The 18,073-nt window shown below is 49.4% G+C and overlaps 1 protein-coding gene across 2 annotated transcripts; it reads left to right on the top strand.

The window, feature by feature from the left end:
- The first annotated feature begins 265 nt into the window (after positions 1-265).
- ACP6 (acid phosphatase 6, lysophosphatidic) lies at positions 266-17,464 on the top strand. 2 transcript variants are annotated; one of them, XM_033093234.1, is made up of 10 exons: positions 266-893; positions 7,492-7,620; positions 7,731-7,861; positions 8,187-8,266; positions 10,953-11,040; positions 11,868-12,000; positions 12,671-12,768; positions 14,903-14,998; positions 16,482-16,647; positions 17,269-17,464. In XM_033093234.1, the coding sequence occupies exons 1-10, from the start codon at positions 675-677 to the stop codon at positions 17,410-17,412; spliced, it is 1,284 nt and encodes a 427-aa protein (XP_032949125.1). In that variant the 5' UTR covers positions 266-674; the 3' UTR covers positions 17,413-17,464. The 2 variants fall into 2 exon arrangements, with proteins under 2 accessions (XP_032949125.1, XP_032949124.1); XM_033093233.1 differs by having other exon boundaries at positions 7,489-7,620.
- Positions 17,465-18,073: the final 609 nt, after the last annotated feature.

Genomic DNA, 18,073 nt, shown 5'->3' with positions numbered 1-18,073 from the left:
CCAATTCTACCCGTCCTCACGTTTCCTACACTACCCGGCCTGACAAACTCGCCGACTCACTCCCACTATATTGCCCACCTAGTACTGGAAACTGGCATCTACCCGCTGGGGCTGAGGGGCGAGGCCCACTGCCGGGGCGGGGCAATACCTCCCAGGCAGAGCCCCGCCGCGCTCAGCCTTCTGGGAGCTGTAGTTCCCACAACTCAGAGCCTCGGGACAGGCGTCATCGCGAGACTCGTTTTCCCGTGCTCCTCTGCGCGGGTCCCCTTGGGGCAGGTCCCTGGGTGCGAAGGAGGAAGTGAGTAGGTAGGAAAAGTGGAATCCAGTCGTTTGTGGTAGTGGAGTCATTGCTGCAGAGAAACTCTCGGCTAGTTCCTACCCCTTCAAGAGTGCTGGAGGCCAAACTTGGAATACAAATTTAAGGTTCCCCAGAGGGCAAAAGATTAGGAATTTAGTCCGTCTCCTCTCCCACCCCCCGCGCCCCCCGGCCCCGTCTGCAGCCGGAGCGGCCAGCACCGATCCGGGTTAAAACTCCCAGGGAGACTCTTAGCAGCTCCCACTCGGGGTCCCCTTAGGGCTGGGCGTCTGGATGGGCGCTCCCTCCAGGTCCTGGGACCTGGGAGGCGGCCGCTGAGCCCCGCGCCCTCCCGGAGGGCAGCCGAGGGGCTTCCACCATGATCACCAATGTCTTCAGGAGGCGCCTGTGGGCCCCTGTGGGCGTCCTGACCTCACTGGCGTACTTAGTCCACCAGCGGCGGGTAGCCCTGGCCGAGATGCGGGGGGCGCACGGCCAGCATCCCGTCGATCGGAGCCTACTGGAGTTGAAAATGGTGCAGATCGTGTTTCGACACGGGGCGCGGAGTCCTCTTAAGCCGCTCCCGCAGGAGGAGCAGGTGAGAGGTTGGACCGGGCCGGGACCGGTGGGGCTAGGACCGTGTGGCCAAACGGTGGCGGGCCGGGAGCCTCGTCCTGAACACACACCTTTGGAATTCCACCCTCCCGGAGCAGGGTTGGGGCTCCAGACCAAGAGATAACAGCAGTTGCCAGTTCCTCCCTGGGCTGTTGAGCAAAGGTGCTGGCCTGGATCCCTCCGCCCTTCACCGCGCTCTGACCCTCCAGGTGCAGGACACCCCCAGAACTTCCAGTTGTGCCCGGGATGGCTGTGGTGTAGCACAGCTGGCAGCAGTGCGCTACTTCTGGTGCATATAAATCGTCTAGGGATCTTGTTAAAATATAGGTTCTGATTCAGCAGGTGTGGAGTAGGACCTGAGAGTCTGCATTTCTAACAAATATTTGGGTGACCTTAAGTACAAAGGTGTAGTGCATTTCTGTGTGGCCGTTTTGAAGGTTGTCAAAGGTTGCAGTGATCTTTGGGACAGCAACCACCCTAACGGATCAACGTGAGTAACAGAATGAATAGTCCATGACTTGGGAACAGGTTTTACAGCAGCTGTCTTTCAGGGTTTGCTGAAGACCATTTGAGATCCTTTGGAGGCTTTTTGGTAACAAGCGCTGTATCGTGGGGCTCTCCTTTTCACTTTTGGTTTTCTAAAGCTATTGTGGAAGAGATTTGTGGTAGGAAAAAATGAAAAATTGGCTAGTTTTGTGGCTGTGATGTCTGAAAATGTACCTGGTTTCGTCAGGGACATTATGATGAAAGCACAAATAATTCGTTTTTTAAATGATTACTTTTCCTGAATTTATTTCTTGGGGAGAGCAAGTGAAGTTCTCTGACCTCTCAGAGCAGGCAGGCCTGTGACTGAAGAACTGGCCTCCTAGTGAAGCTGAATAGGCCACCTGACGTCCTCAGGTCCCCAGCTGTCACACTTCCTGTGGAGTGCTTTTGCATTGTTGGTCCCTCCAGGTTGATGTCAGAGCAGGTTCAACCGGATGTCCGAACCTGGTATTAGGCATACTCTTAGGGCTTTGTACAGATTGTACAACTGAAAACCCAGTGTTTAAAGCTGGCCACACATGAAATCAAGCCTTTCAGCCCTTCCCACATAAATAAATCGTGGGTGGCACTTAATTTCATTACCAGATTTCTAGTTAGCTTTTATATATGGCTATACCACTTTTTGGTACTGGAATTTCTCCTCTCTTTCTCCTGCACTTCCCTTAGTCTATTGTTGTTACAGAAAAGCTGGAAAATAACATATAGGAATAGAAGACTCGTGTTGAAGACAAAGTTATCAGTGGTAGCAGAGAAGTCTGAATGTCTAGACCTGGACTTAGTATGTACAGTATATGTACTCTCTAGAGAGTCGAAAAAGAGATTTAGATTCTTTTAAGGCTTTCTCCTGAGCCAGTGGGTGTATGATGGGTGTCTTCTGCCTGTATGTGGAAGAGGCCCTTGTAGCTCAGGTAGAGTGCCAGCTTCATTCATCTTCTGTCTGTGTAGCCACAAAATATGGAACATCCGAGTCCACGGCCTCGCTTTGCAATTAGGGAAAGCACATTACCTCTCTTGCCTGCTCCCATTCTCCAGACTTGAGCCAGATGCATTAAACATCTTTGGTTACCTCATATAAAGTCTTACACATAAAAGCCGGAGGTGGAACCAACTCTCTTTCAATTTAGGCTATGAGCGAGTGTCATTGGCCTGCTGTAACTTTTTCTGGAGTTCCTTGCTCAGGTTTTCTTTTCAAGATCCAATTTGATAGAGGTTGTTCATTGGGATTTTCTAACCTTCCTGATTCTGCTGTTAATTATTGTCAAGAGGGACAACCTGGCAACAATTCTAAAACTGAAATTGCCTTTGGTATTTGTTTCCAGACTGCTGACTGGTTTATAGATTAACATGTGACAAGTTACTTCATTCAGTTATTTCATAAATCCTCAGAAAGTAGCATTGTTTAAAACTAGGTGTTTTATTGAGTTGTTTTCTCATGGCTTGAATGGCTGTTGACTTGTCTTCCTTTTGCTGTGCTCTGGAAATACAACTCTGGAACTTAACGGACCATTTTTTCTGGACATTAGATTAGATCCAAGTACACATTCAAAAGATAACTTTGGCCCTGCTTTCAGATTTCCCTCAGCTGCCCTCCATTCAGTGGTAAAATGGCTTCCAATCAGGCAGGTTTCTTGGTTTTTATAAAATAAATTCCAACCCATCCCAGCTCCACTGTTGATTAAGGCATTTGCGTCTATATTTATTTGGTAATGTAAATGAAGTGGGAAGGATAATGCCAGTCTCATTGTTGCTTAGTACCTATCCAAGGCTCAGCAAAGGGATTTCCAGAAGCATTGAATGAAGGATTTGCCAGGCAGTGTATTCATTCCTCTAGAGCAGTGTTTCTTAACCTTGAAGTGACATTGGACTCAACTGGGGAGCTTAAAAAAAACACTGATACCTGGGTTCTCTCCCAGAGAGTCTGATTTAATTGGCCCAGAGCCTCCAGACCTGGTTAAAGCTTCTCTGGTGAAGCTTCAGAACGATCTGGATTGGATAGCATTAAAAACAATTGAGGCCCCATCCCCAGGAGGTCTGGGTGTGATTATGTCAGGAGGGGGCTCAGGCATCGGTAGCTTTTAAAAATTTCCCAATGATGCCAGTGTGTAGTCAAGGTTTAAAACCATTGCTTTATCGTAAAATCTACACCTGGAAGGTTTTTGTTTAGTTTTATGTAGATTTTTTTTTTCTTTTCCCTGGAATGTAGCGTATTGATCCCGGTGTAGTATTGTCTTCACAGAAATGTGCTTTGGTGAGATGCTATCCTTCTGTGTTGAGGAAACAATGAGAAGCAATCCCACAGAACTCACTGCTGTGACTACTGAAAGGATTCATTATATTACTCCATCCTCTTTATGAGGACCCTTGGGAGAAATTTGTCTGTTAGCATTAGAAATGGTGTGCTTCTCCAGAACAGTCGGCTTGCTTTCATCTTTAAGCTTGTCTAGCTGATCAAGTTTCTCCTTTTACATAAAAGCCAGGACACTTAGTGCCTCATCTCGTTTCACGTCCAAGTATGTGGATCTTCATGGTGTATATTTTTGAATAACTTTACACTGCATCCATTTTTTTGGTCCCTATACACCTTTGCTTTTTCTTGCTTGCCTACTTTGAATTGGTTGTTTTAGTATATTTTAGGGTGTGTTTTTTTTTTATCACCTACTTTAAGTTAGTTCTTGAAAATGGGGCACAAATAATTACGTAAAATTATAAATTTAGTCTTTGCCATGAACACGGAAGGAAGCATGAGCGTGTGTATGTGGGGTGGACACAACATGTGGCACTGATGTGTCATGCATTCTTGAAAATCTGAAAACGTACACCCTGGACTTGACATAAGCTAGACTTTCAAGAGTCATTTCTGGGAAATACCAAAAGATCCTCTGTTGGCGACTGTGCCTCACAGCAGGAGATTTCTTAGCGAAGCTGAACAGGACCTGGTGACCCGTGCTGCACACGGGGCTTATAAAGATGGCTGGTTCCATCTCGGCTCTAAGGAGATTACATTGTGGTGAAGGAGAAAAGCAAAATCGATTCCAGTGGTGGAAATATGCTGGGCGCGCTGGCAACCCCAAGGAGGTATCTCCAATTTCCAATGTTCAAAACTGAACTCGGCTTGTCAGCTGGTCCTCTGTCTTGGTCTTAGTTTTAGTCAAGGAGTAAGTACCTCCACTATTCTGGTCTCGCCTTAGCCACCCAGACCTCAAAATCAAAGTAATTTTTGTTCTTTATTCTTCCTTGTTTATCTTCCAACATAACCCCCAAATAAAGCGTTGGTCTGCTCACTAGCCACGTTTGACTCAGATTGCACCCTTCTATTCCTTCTGCCTTAGGTGGGACCTTAGGCTGTCATTGGCTCTGGTACAGACATCTTGAAATCGCCTTTTCTGCATCTAGTCTTCCCATTGCAATCGTGATCTGTGCCTCTGGCTTTCAAACTGTTCCATGGAGCCTGCAGGCTAGGGGGATGCTGAGTGGCTGGGGACCTGGGTTCCCACTCTGATTTGAACCAGAGAAATCCCAGCTTTTGCCTTTAAATATACGAATCTACAGTGAAACTCTCCTTGGTATTTGTTAATTAAAAAGTTTGAGAACCGCTCCCAGGTTGAGCCAAAGCAAACCAGTTCTTTGCCATATGCATTCGTCACCATCTCTGCTTTGCTGACGCTTCCTACCTATTCTGGGAGTTCTCTGTACGACCCTCTCTTGTTGCCTCCTTTTGACCCTTAGTCCAGGTCTTTGCTTGTTTAAATCCTATTCATTTCAAATGCCATTAATTCTATGAAACTTTTCTTGAATACCCAGCTAGAAGAGAAGGTCTGTCTTGCCTTTGAACTAGGGTGGTCTTCATCTGGTTTCTTGTAGCGCATAGTTTCAATTTTAGTTCTGCTGTCATTTACATTCATAGCTTGCTGTCTCCACTGACCTGAAAACCCAGAAAAGGCAGAGTCATGTTATCTCAATCTTGGTATCTTCCACAGGACCTGGCGAATTGCTGCAGCTATTAATTGTACCTAACGTGTGCCAGGCTCTTCGTTGCGCATCCAGAACGCAGAGGTCAATAGATGACCTGGTCTTTGTTCTCAGGAAGCTAAGTTTGCTGAGCAGGACAGACTGGTAAAGGAGCTCTTCTCAGACAGTTCCACAAAGGCCACCAAAAAGAGCCACCAAGGCTGCTGTGAGCGCTTGGGGCCATGGTCATGGCTTCTGGGAAATGTAAGCTGTCCTGTGCAATGAGCAGAAGTCTTTCCAGATGAAAGGGAAAAGACAATTCCAGGTAGAAGAACCATGAGGTTGAAAGGCCAGGACGTGTGATGGTGCCCTAGGAAACAAAGTTGTGTGGCTAGAGAGTAAGTGTGTAAGGCAGGGAAGAAGTGATGAAGAGACAGAGGCAGAGGCCATCATTGCAGCGTGAGCCCTGGAAGATTTTACGCAGAAAGTTACAGGATCAGAACTTTGAAACAAGGAGCAATGATTAAATGATAGTAGGAAGAAGTTCTCTGCACTGAACACCCCATATGCTGATATCAGTTGCTACAGCACCAGTGGGAGAAGAAAGAGGCTCAGGTGTTGGGACTGGGTGCAGGTGGGACTGCCACCATCCCTTTTGGAAGAATGGAAAGCTTCCTGTGTACGGAGAGAACCTGGGACTCCCAGGTGTACTCTCCTGGAAAATATTCGGGAGGGGCCAAGATCAATATAATCATATGTGACGCAGTAGGTTTTCAAATGTTAGTTTTACTCTTAACAAAACGAAGTAGTAGGAAATTGAGTTCAATATCGTTCTCTTGATGGTGAGTGCTGTAGGAATTCAGATAAGAAGGGAAGCTGGAGTAGTCACTGATGGCGAGGCAAGACGTGAGTATCACTGCACCTTGCAGAGAAGCTGGATGGGCAAATAGCAAGCAGGAGTCCCGCTGGGGCGAGCGACAGGGAAGCAAGTTGAGAGAAGCCACAGAGGAAGCAGTGGGCATGGTCGGTTGGGACTGGGGAAGGGAGGAGAGAGGCAGGCTGCTGGGGACAGGCTGGGCCAAGGTGCAGAAGTCCTGGGCGGCCAAATGCTTATCTCTTGGAACATTAGCTCTTGCTCTGATGACAGCGCCTTAGCAAGGTGGTTATGTCTGGATGGATTGTGGGAGTCTATCACAGGCCTGTGCCTGAAGTAATGAGGTTTTATACTCTGATGGTAAGATAAAAGAAAGACTGTTGCAGTGACTTTTTTTCTAGCCAGTGATCAACAGGGTTTGGCGCAGGGATGGAGCAGTAGGGAGAGTCAGGGGTGTAAGTTTTGGGGCGTAAGAGAATTGTGTGAGTCTTGAGAGAAACATTGTAAGTTGGGCGGAGGAGCCGGTCTACGGGGTTAGAAGAAAAGACTCTTGTTTTGGAAATGGAAGTCGTCACATCTGACTCAGTGAGTGTAAGAGTTTTATGGGCAGTCGGAGCTGTGAGACCTATGGCTGCTTGTGACGTTTTGAAAAACATTACAGTACAGGTGGGGCAGGCACCATATTGCAAGCAATCAAGGAAAGTGGCGAAGACGCGAAGGTTTCTTAAAGGGCCGCTACTTGTCGGAGAAATTGGATGAAGAGAACGGAAATATGTGCTGGTTACAAAGGGCATTCAGTACAGCCCTTAAGGGATGGCCTTAGAAACCTGTATGTTGATTCCTTAAAAATCCTTCCACGTATGTGGTCACTGAGATTTCATTCATTCATTCACTCATTCATTCATTCACTGAGTATTTCCATACCCGGCAGCTGGGCCACTTCTCCCCTTTACTTCCGTCTGGGCATAGTGCCAGAGTAGCCTCTTGACAGTGAGTACAAGTGTCAAATGGCAGGACTTGGGCTCAGGACACCTGGGATAATAAATCCTGGTCTTTTCTTCCCTTCCTTGGAGCTGGAGTTAAAGTTCCTTTCCTTCCTTCACACGGGGAGGTTGCAGGGCTGGCGTCAGGGATTCCAGCTGGTGTTCCAAGTGCTGCTGGATATTAATGCTGGAAGTTTCCAACAATGGGTTGTTTTCTGTGATCCCAGCAGGTGGAGTGGAATCTCCGGCTTCTGGAGGTCCCACCCCAAACTCAGTTTGATTACACCGTCACCGACCTCACCGGTGGCCCGAAACCTTATTCTCCTTTGGACTCTCAGTACCGGAAGACCGTGCTGAAGGTGAGCAAAGCTTCCGCTCTGGGAAGCCCATGGCGAAGCTTCCATGGTTTTCTCTGGGCTGGGCTTCGCAGGCTGTGAGGTGTTTCTATTCTCCTTCTCCCCTACCTCAGGGGGGCATGTTTGCGGGACAGCTGACGAAGGTGGGCATGTGGCAGATGTTTGCCCTGGGAGAGAGGCTGAGGAAGAACTATGTAGAGGACATCCCCTTCCTTTCACCAACGTTCAACCCACAGGAGGTCTTGTGAGTCACCTGGAAAAGGGATCCTGCACCCACTATAAGGGTTTGAGGAAACCCGTCCTGATCCCCCAGATGGTTCCCACTCTCACCCACGGTAGTTTGGGGGCAGGTGCCCCTATGGAATAGGATCCTGTGAACAGGTGGTCATTGGAGGTCACCGTCATTGGCTTTCGGGTGCCTTGGGACAACCCTCCCGCAGAGAGAGAAAGGATTCTGCCCAACCCCATACCTCCCCTTCTGTACTCCCAGCTGCTCCGTGGAATAAGGTAGCGTGTATAGAATTAAATCTTCCCTTTCTGAATGTCTTCACCTTTTTGGTTTTTTCCAGTGTTCGTTCCACTAACATATATCGGAATCTGGAGTCTACCCGGTGTTTGCTGGCTGGGCTTTTCCCACATCAGAAAGAAGGTTCGAGTTTGGAGTCTAAAGTCAGCCCCTGTCCCTGAGGAGCTTTTTCTTCTCCGTGCCAAAGCCCCCGTCTCTGTTGCCTTGGCTCCTCTCCCGCGCGTGGCTTCTGTGCTCTGCCTGCTCTAGTGGGGCCTTCCTGTCTGGTCTCCTGCTGCTTTGCCAGCCTGACTTCTCCACGGCTGCAGCAGTGCGTCAGGGGCTCTGACGGGGCCCTGCCTCCCGACTCCTGCTCTTGCACGAGCTGCATGAAGCAGCCCTAGCCAGGTCCTGTGAATAGTACTGGGGCCTCTTTGCTTAGGAGACACTGCTGTAAAGGAAGAAGGGCAGGACGGACACTTAGCTGGGACCCAAACCTTCTGCTCCTGCTCTGGTCTTGGTGAAAATCCACAGCGTGACCCAGAGGGTGTCACCAGCCATTGGTTCAGCCTCCTTGAGAAAGTCTATCGAGCTTGGGTTTTGACAGATACAGCCAGTAAATGGTCCCAGCTCGTGGTTCCCCACCTTTTCCCCACCAAGGACCACATGTATTATTTTCCCTCATGGATCCCATGTATTGGTGGCCTTTGACTAGCAAATGAAGCTGTCACATGCAGTTGATTCAAATTTACATTTAATTGCTGGTCTGAGTTTCCGGCCATCATGACCTCGTCAATATCAAAAGCCTAAAATGGTGCCATAAGGCAAAGGTTCTTGTTATTTTGTTTAGCTTCTTTAGCAGTATCTCAAAAAGATATAACATTTCCATCAGGTTTTTAAAATATATATATGTAAAATGATAGAAACATCCAGGCTGAGGAGGCTGGCCCTGTCCCCAGCTGGGTTGGGTAGCGCTGCTGATTCTGGCTGAAGTTGGCTGCTGACTCCCGCTGTGTCTGCATAACACACAGCAGGCAGGATGGGCTGCCCCTTACTTCTGGAGCCCCTGAGCTTAGGAAAATCCACACTACCTGGCCTTCTGAGAGCTCTTCACTCACTCAGCTTCTAAAAGGCCTATGTCCTCTTCTCATGAAACACCGAAAGCTATTTCTTATATCCGCAGGCAGGTCTCAGCCCGATGGTGCCGCAGGCGTCCAGAATGGGGGAAGTGGTATCATCCCCAGCCTCTGCTGTGGCTGCCCGGGGAGCAGCTCCCTGCACGGGACCCAGACTTCCTGGGACTCCAACTGGACTTCTGTCACAGCGACTTCTATACCTTGCCCAGTATTAAGGGATTTGAACAGACCAAAGAACCCCACGAGATGTTAGCAATAATAGAAGTGGTGCGACTTTGGGATCTTGTTTCAGGAGAGAACTCCTAGAGAAATCCCAGAGGGTTATGTGTAACTACAGAGAATCAGGCTGTGGGAGAAGCTGGACCATGTGGGCAGTCATTTATTCAGTGTGTATTTGAGCGCCAATTCAGACGTGCTGTACGCATCAGAAACTGCATGGCCAATATCCAGACAGCAGATAGGAATGAATGATGTTATGTTAAAGGTTTAAATCCTAGTTATTATTATTCTAGCATCTAAAGCACTTACTCCAAACATTATTCTAAGAGCTTTGCAGATGTTAACTTGTTTAATTCTCGTAATAACCCTGTGAGGTAGGTAACATGGTCACCAATTTACAGATAAGAGAACTAAGGCACAGAGAGGCTAAGTGACCCTCCCAAGGACACAAAGCTGGTAAATGGTGGAGCTGGGATTCGAACCCTGGTAGTCTAGTTTCAGAATCCATACTCCTCACGCTTATGTTCCGCTGCTTCTCAGAGGACATGCGCCTTAGGAGAGGGCCTGTAATCCTTTGACCAACGAAGTGCGTCTGAATTCTGATATTCTTGTCAAGTTACCGTAGGCTGCATTTAAAGTCCTGGGGTTTTGACTGTCAATAATTTGGGAATAATAGCTCTTTGGGGCTTAGAGTCACCTAATCACTCTGCGGATTAACCTCAGCAAATTCCAAAGAGGTGCTGATAGGAGCTCTTGCCCTTGCCCTTGCCCTCTCCCTGGCCACAGTGCCTTGCCATCTCTGGCACAGAATAAAGCATGGGAAGGTGTTAGAGCACCTTTGGGCATTGACGGGGGACAAAGGTACTTGTGAGCTCTGAGCGGCTACGAGCTGCTGCCAGGTGCAAAAGTAACATTGTTTGTAGTCTAATGTTTCATTCCTGGCGGTTCATCTGGAAGCCTGGCTTTCATTTGGGGCAAGGCTATGGGGTCTGTGTATGTCTGTGGCCTCGGGGTCACCTTTCTTAGATTGTCATGTGGTAAGTCACCATATTGGCCTATAGGATTGGACTTGGGGAACCCTAGTTCTGATAAAGTCAGGGGTGGCCCATTCTTTATTAGAAAGCCCAAGTGCTGGTTGTACCTTTGGAGGCAGGCTGTTTCGGAATGGGGCAGGGAAGTGCCAGTCTGATCCAGGTCTGTACCTGCTTTGGTCTATATGTGGCCCGATAGGAAGGGCCGTGCCAGACAGAACAAGGCTGCTGCTTGCTTTCCACATCGCTCAGATCACAGGGGAGCTCCTTTGGCAAGGTCAGGGCGTGTGGAAGTCATTCACTGTCCTCGAGGACTAAGCTTGGGATGGTCTGCCTTCTGGAGCAACTTCATCCGTATAGACAAAGAGAAGCAGAAAGGGGAGGAGTTACCGGGAAGAACAAGCTGCAACCCCTTCCTGCCTTTGCTTCCCACCTTCCTTCCAGGACCCACCATCATCCACACTGATGAAGCGAGCTCTGAAGTCTTGTACCCCAACTTCCAGAACTGCTGCAGCCTGCGGGAAAGAATCAGGTAACTGCCGCAGGTTCTTGCTCACCCGCAGGGGACAGACAGCTTAGCCTGTTGCTGACAGGACTCTGCCTGAACCTGCTTCCCAGGCTGGTGGATAGGGCACCGGCAGGAGTGCGTAAGTCACCCTCAGGTCCGACATCGCTGTCCAGTGAAAAAGCTCTTGCTCACGGTGGCAGACTCAGTGAAGGGACAGGAAGCCTGGGGAAAGCCGCATGCTGGGCTGGAGAGATGGCGGTGTAGTACGGGCACGAGTGGGGCTTTGCCCTGTGCAAAGCCTCTCAGCAGTCTCGCGTTCTCAGATGGGGCAGCTGGAGAAGCTGACAGGTTGAGTAAGAGACGATGGAGCGGGCATCGAACTGCAAACGCAGACGACACAGATTTCCCTTCTCTTACCAACGTGTGGCCCTGGAGGATAGAGTGGTTGGGCTGAGGGCACTTTTCAGTGTTCACGTATTTCTGGGCTGTTCTAAGACGAGACAGCGTGTGTTCCACAGAAGAAAGAGAACGTTCTTAAGCAGACCTGGGCCACGCTTGCATCATTTTTGGTATAATGAAAGAATGCTAGATTGGGATTTGGAAAATCCAAATTTTATTCCCAATAAAATCCCAAAGCCTTTTATTCTAGCTCTGGTACTCACTCACTTATTTGACCAGTCATTTGACCTCTTGGGGCCTTAGTTGGCGCCTGTGTAAAATGGGAGTAATGCCAGCTAATCCCAGCGAGTGGTTGCTGAGGGTTAAAGGAGATCCCAGATGATGAATGAGAAATGCTTTGTAACCTGTTAATCACTACACGATGTATGGGATGACTTTGTATTTTTTGGCAGAGGCCGGAGGCGGGCCGCCTCTTTGCAGCCAGGAATCTCAGAGGATTTGAAAAAGGTGAAAGAGGGACTGGGCATGGCCAGCACCGACGAAGTGGATTTCATCGTCCTCCTTGACAATATGGCTGCCGAGCAGGTGGGACAGCTGTCCTCCTCGGGCCCGGGTGGGGGAGCTTGGCGCGGCCACCTGGATGGGCTGGCTTCTGAGTTGGAACTGGGTGGAGAGAAGTGGGTGGAGGCCTCCTGGTTTGGAGGCAGCCGTGGGGTGGGGAACAATTACAGACCGTGTAATAAATACCAAAGACCACACGGTGGGAAATGCTTCTCTGGATTCAAAAGTCAGACATCCAGAGGCTGTGTGGCCTGGGTCCTCCTTCCTTCTCTTGTTTTGATGTCAGTGTGCCCTGAAGACAGAGGCACCTTGTGCTCGTGGGTGGTGAAGGTGTAAGACGAGAGTTTATATGAAGTATTTACAGCCCATCCTTCTTAGAAATCATTCTGGGGAAAACGAAGGCCACGTATGAATTGGTGAATTCCTTGCCTTGTATTTTATTCACCTTTTTTAAAAACAGTTTTTAAAAAATACAGGTGTTTTTCATTTTGGAGGAGATAGGGACATCAGAAAGGGAAGAAAACATTTGTTTGTCCTGGGCCTTCGGATCTCTAGGATTAGCTTCCAGGGGGCCTTGGGGACATAGCTTCCCGAGCGGGGAAGGGCCTCCCCGGAGAAGATGGGCCCCTGAAGCCTCCGAGGAAGCCGACGTGCTGGCAGGCTCTTTCTCAGACTGTGCCTGTGGTCCTTTTAGGCGCACGGCCTCCCGAGCTGCCCCACGCTGGAGAGATTCACACAGCTGATCGAACAGAGAGCTGTGGACACAGTCTTGTACGTGCAAAGTGATGACAGGTGAGGGGTCTCCTCAGCTGCTGGCTGAAGTCACACTTGGTCAGGGCCCCCAGAGAGCGGGCAGGGGGTCATCAGGCCGCACACACCTGCCAGCTGGCACCTCTCTGTGCACTGGAGGAAATCACCCCATTCTGCTGGCTCACTGAATGCTCGACCCTCGGTCCTTACACATCTAGGGCTGGGACTGGTGACCTAGTGCTTCCGTTCGCTGTCGTAAAGAACCAGGAGCCACCGTGACTGGGTTTCTCTCAATCACTGACTTTCTGCTCTAACTTTCTAAGGATTTGGGTCCGGGGACCGGGGTGGGGAGAAGAATTAGCTCTCACTTGATTCATCACTTCACAATGTAGGAATCATTTGCACGTTCTCGCTGTGAGGTAGGTGGTGTTCCTCCTGGTGGGGTCGAGGTCCTGGCTTTATAGATGACGAAACTGGGCCTGGGGGGTGCGGGCTACCTGCCTCGGCTCGGCTAGCAAGTGGCAGAACCACCACTGGGGCCACGCAGGTCATCAGTCCTGTTTTCTCTATATTACTGGGACTGAAGGCTCTTTCTGGACGGCCTGTTCCCTGACTACCAGAATGGAGAGTTTCTCTCTTACCAAATTGCAAAAACACACCTTTTGCTGATTAGTTAAGAACATTCAGCTTGCACTCAGAATAGGTGACTCGGTAGAGGAGGAGATGGGAAATGAGGAACAGTCCTGGGACGGTGAGTGGGAGGAAAAAGCAGCGACATTTCCAGAATTGGCTGTCTGTCGTGTAAGAGCCTCTGACTGCTTTTCTCCCACTCAGAGTCAGCATGTCTACTTGTGCGCTCACCTAGGGCATCCAGAAGGCTCCAGCTTCGCCACGCAGCTGGCTGCCACCACCTGTGACTTGACGCCTTCCCTCATCTGTTCCTGAAGTGGCCCCACCAGACCTAAATTGTCACTGACTGCCCTCCCCTCCACTAACACACACACACACACACACACACTCATAGTTAGTAAATATTTTAGGCTTTGCAGCCCATGCTTTATCTGTTGCTATTATTCGTCTCTGCCCATGCAGCAGGAAAGCAGCCATAGACGATATGCAAACAAATGGGCACAGCTGTGTTCCAGTAACACTTTATTTACACAAACAGGCAGGTGGGTGGATTTGGCCAACACCTATAGTTTGCTTTGTCCTGGTGTAAAGCATTTTAAATAAGACCTGCTCTATTCTCCTCTCCGTTCCAGTTAATCCTGGTTTTATAAAACTGTTTTCAAGGACAGAGCCTTACAAACTCACAATACCATCTGACTAGGCTTGGCCTGTGCACATTTTCTGGAAAGTATATGTTACATGCTGTATTGGGTGCCTACGCCTCATCCATTGCTTCAGCCTTCCTTGATTTAGAAAGGTGGCCATTTATCAAGTTACCGTGAGTGAGGATTGGTCTAAACCAATCATGGCAACCCGGGTCCCTTTTGTCAGTGGTTGGGTTCTGGGGATTCTGGGAGAGGTTTGGTTTTTCTCTTTCATAAAAAGTGAGAAGCACCAAAAACCAAAGCTTTCAGCCGCTCACTGGCCCCCATCTTCCTGCTTTGTTTACTATTGCGAGACGACCTGTTTGGTATTGCAGTAGCCACCTGTGATCAGGCGGTGACAGTGTGAGAAGGAAAGTGGTGAAGCCACAGCGCCAACCCTGCGAGCACTTCCGCTGAACTGACTGTTAAATCCGTACATAAGAAATGTCCTTATGGCCTAATCTCCAAAGAAGGGGGCTGGCATATAGGAAGTGTAGTTTAGGATGTTGTTTCTTTAGATCGCTTTTCTAAGGGCTTTCTGCAATTCCTGGGAATCATTACACCCTGTCCTGCCCAGCTCTGTTCTTTTCTTCCTGAAGGCCTAGCTCTTATCCTGACATCTCCTGGTTACCCACCTCCTCAGCCCCTCCCAGCTCAGCGTGTTCACACCAGGTCTATATCCTGTGCCTTTGCACACAGAGAACCCTCCAACCCCAGGCAGTGCCGTTTCTCCCCTTCCTGTCCCTCGTGCTTGTCTTCTTGTCCCCTCTGATTGGGCTCGTGAGGTCCTCGGGGGCAGAGCCAGCCTACATCCCTGTGTGCCCAATAACCGCTGGCTGCTTAAAGGTTGTTTCCTTCCACAGGGAAAGTCTTCAGATGGTGGTAGGACCGTTCCTCCACCTCCTGGAGAGCAACCTGCTGAGAGCCGTGGACCCTGCCACTCCAGCTGGCAAGACCAGGTACCTGGCACAGCAACTCAGCTCTGTGCTGCCGAGGGCAATGGGGGGCCTCCGACTGCAGGGAGGAAACCCAGGTTTCGGGGGGGCAAGAACCAGGCTGTCAGTGACTGAGAGGTGATGTTTAAGAGGCCACGAGTCACAAAGACGTGCACAACATTATTACCTTTCTTCTGGCTGCACTCATCCTACCATATTTTGAAATGTTTATCTTAGCAAAAAAAAAAAAAACCCTAAATTTATTTTTCTATTTTTTACTAATCGAACGTGTGTCAAACAGCGTGGCTGGTTATGATATCACTGATTCGATATTATAATAGCCCAAGATAAAGATCATTGCTTAATAGATTGTCTCGTTTGAACACCTTCCTTCAGTGGATAGAAGAGGATGACATTACCTAGGCATTTTACAATGTTGGCAGTGGCTCGTGAACCTCCACGGCCGCTGTTACAGAGCTGGAAGCCCACATTAGGGACCATGGGTTTGGAATGTCGCGTCTCGTCGCATTTGCCTCGCAAAGTGTGGTCTGCAGATGAATAGCTTCCCCGTCACCTGGGCGCTTGTTAGATTCTCAGGCCCCAGCCCAGCCCACTGAGTCAGAACCTGCATTTTAACAAGATCCCCAGGGGAACTGTATGCGCCCTAATATTAGAGAAGCACTGGTGCAGGCGGCCTCCTTGAGAGAGATTGAACGTAGCTAGGAACTCACTCACGATGAATGACGGAAAGGTAGTGGACAGTGAATTGAAAGAGGAACATTCAGGAACTTTGAGCCACGATTTATAATAGACAGTCACGTGGATGCCCTTTCCCTGTCTTTCACAGTCCCTGCAATGACAATCCATTTCCCACTGGCCTTTGTCCCCTTGCCACCCTTGGCCTTGTGTCTATAGAGTACTGTGGGACCCAAAGCTAGTCTTCTAGTTTGGGGGTCAACAAATAAAATCCTTGATCTTTTTCCAGAGCCATATACAGGGGTCAGGAAGATACAGAGAATGGTGCCTTTATTACTGATTAGAGCCATTTGGAGAATGTGTTGAGGGCCAGCAGCCTCATTAATATCCCTTTGAAATGAACTTCGCTTCCCCCAAATGCGAGCTTCTCCGACAAGGAGGGTGGCCAGCTCTCCTAAACACTCCACAAGGCTGGGAGCAGGAAGAACACTGGCCATAGGGAGGCGGGTCCCGAGAGAGAAGAGAGGAAGGGCCCACGCAGGCATGAAACTCGCCAGGGGAGAGTGAGTGGGTGGGTGGGCGAGCGGGTGGGCAGGAGGCGGCCAGAAGAGCTGCTCCCGTGGGGATCCCGCCTGACACAGGCATGGGGGGTGGGCGTAAGGCTTCTCCCCATCGTCTACTTCAAAGGAGTTTTACTCCAGGCTCAACGGGTCACTTGGTTTCCGAAGCAAGTGTTCCTTCCGAAAGGAGGCAGGCAGTGTCCCGGCCTCCACAGTCCTGAGTAAAGACTTGTCAACTGTGCTCCCTGCAGAAAGCTGTACCTCTATGCGGCTCATGATACGACCCTCATGCCTCTCTTAATGGCCCTGGGGATTTTTGACCACAAATGGCCACCGTTTGCTGTTGACGTAACCTTGGAACTCTACCAGCACCGGGAATCTAAGGAATGGTTTGTGCAGCTGTATTACCATGGGGAGGTAAGACCTTTCAGGTGGGATCTGCTGGTGGCACCCTTCCTCAGACCCCAACCTCCTCTTGGCACCAAGTCACCTCCTCGGGGAGCCTCCATTGGTACAGTCAGCTCTCTGAGTCCTCTAGGGTGACTCACGGCTGTGGCCCAGGGATAAGGCCGAACTTGGCATCTCGTGGCAGGCTGGGACTTGGGCCTTATCCCAAGTCTGTTCCAGACTCCTTGTAGGAATGGGACCACCCTCCTCTGCTCCTGAGTGTCTGCCAGGGTGTAAATCTGACCGGGAGGCCTGTTTTTAAAATGAATATGGTGTCTTTGGGATGCAATGTGTGCTGTCACATTCTGGGTACTTTGGCTGCTTCAGCAAGTCACTGTCCAAGGCAGAGGCTAGAGCAGTCCCCAAGGATTTGACTTTCAGCCCTCCCAGCTCAAGGGCATAACGTCCTTGTCAGTTCAACAGACAGTTCTTGAGTGACTTTTACAGGCAGGCATAGTACTCTTATTCTGGAAGCTGACCGAGTTGTAGGGCCTTACTGGCTGTCACCATCAGGTCAAAGCCTCGCAGACCTCTGGGCACAGCTGAAAATGGGGTCCTCATTGGGTCCCCTGAGTAATGTCTCTTCCACAGGAGCAAGTGCCAAGAGGGTGCCCTGACCGGCTCTGTCCACTGGACAAGTTCTTGAACACCATGTCCGTTTACACCTTAAACCCAGAAAAATACCATACACTCTGCTCTCAAGCGCAGGTGATGGAACTCAGAAATGCAGAGTGACTGATGGATCTGAGCAGGATGTGTTGACTTTTCAATAAAATGCCTTCTACGATGCCTCTGGCTGTTATGTTTGGGAAAGGCGGGAACAAGAGTTCATGTACTTTAACAGAAGGCAAAGGTATTTCCTTCCTACATAGGCATATGAAGGTCTCTTCGTGAAAGTAAAGGGGTGTGATGTTGAGACCAAGGGGTATTCCTTATTTTGGGGCTTGAATTCCATGTCTAGAAACATGTGCCTGTGACACGGATTGAGGACATCATGACCCTGGAGAATTGTATTGATTTTGGACTTCAGTTCTTTTTTCCTCTTTTCATCTCACAAACATGTATAGAAAAGTTTCTGCCTTCAAGTTGTTTCAGACCAGTGGGAGAGGTCGATAAGTAAATCAGTGTTGACTGCAGTATGTTTCCTTGTGAGATAAAGTACATCAGGGCCTATTTGGGTACAAAAAAGGGACCCCTTTGTCTGCCACCCCAGCTGGCAGACAAAGGTGAGTAGGAGTTAACCAGGTGAACAAGAACAAAAGGGTGTTGTGTGTAGGTAAAAGGTTAGCTTGAAGGTCAAGGAACATTCCTGGGTGGAGGAAACCCAGCGGAAGGATGCAGGAAGGGCTTGGCTTCTGGTGGCCGAGACTCCAGGAGCAAGAATAAGGGCTCTGTA

This window comes from Rhinolophus ferrumequinum, chromosome 22 (assembly GCF_004115265.2).
Source record: "Rhinolophus ferrumequinum isolate MPI-CBG mRhiFer1 chromosome 22, mRhiFer1_v1.p, whole genome shotgun sequence".
In the NCBI taxonomy this organism is placed as follows: Eukaryota; Metazoa; Chordata; class Mammalia; order Chiroptera; family Rhinolophidae; genus Rhinolophus; species Rhinolophus ferrumequinum.
Note: the sequence above shows the minus strand (reverse complement) of the source record. Positions and strands in the feature narration are given on the sequence as shown.

Coding starts and splice junctions, on each gene's coding strand:
- ACP6 (XM_033093233.1), top strand. CDS start 675: ATGATCACCAATGTCTTCAGGAGGCGCCTGTGGGCCCCTGTGGGCGTC. Junction 7,621..7,730: donor ACCGGAAGACCGTGCTGAAG/GTGAGCAAAGCT, acceptor CCCCTACCTCAG/GGGGGCATGTTTGCGGGACA. Junction 14,999..16,481: donor ACTCCAGCTGGCAAGACCAG/GTACCTGGCACA, acceptor TGCTCCCTGCAG/AAAGCTGTACCTCTATGCGG.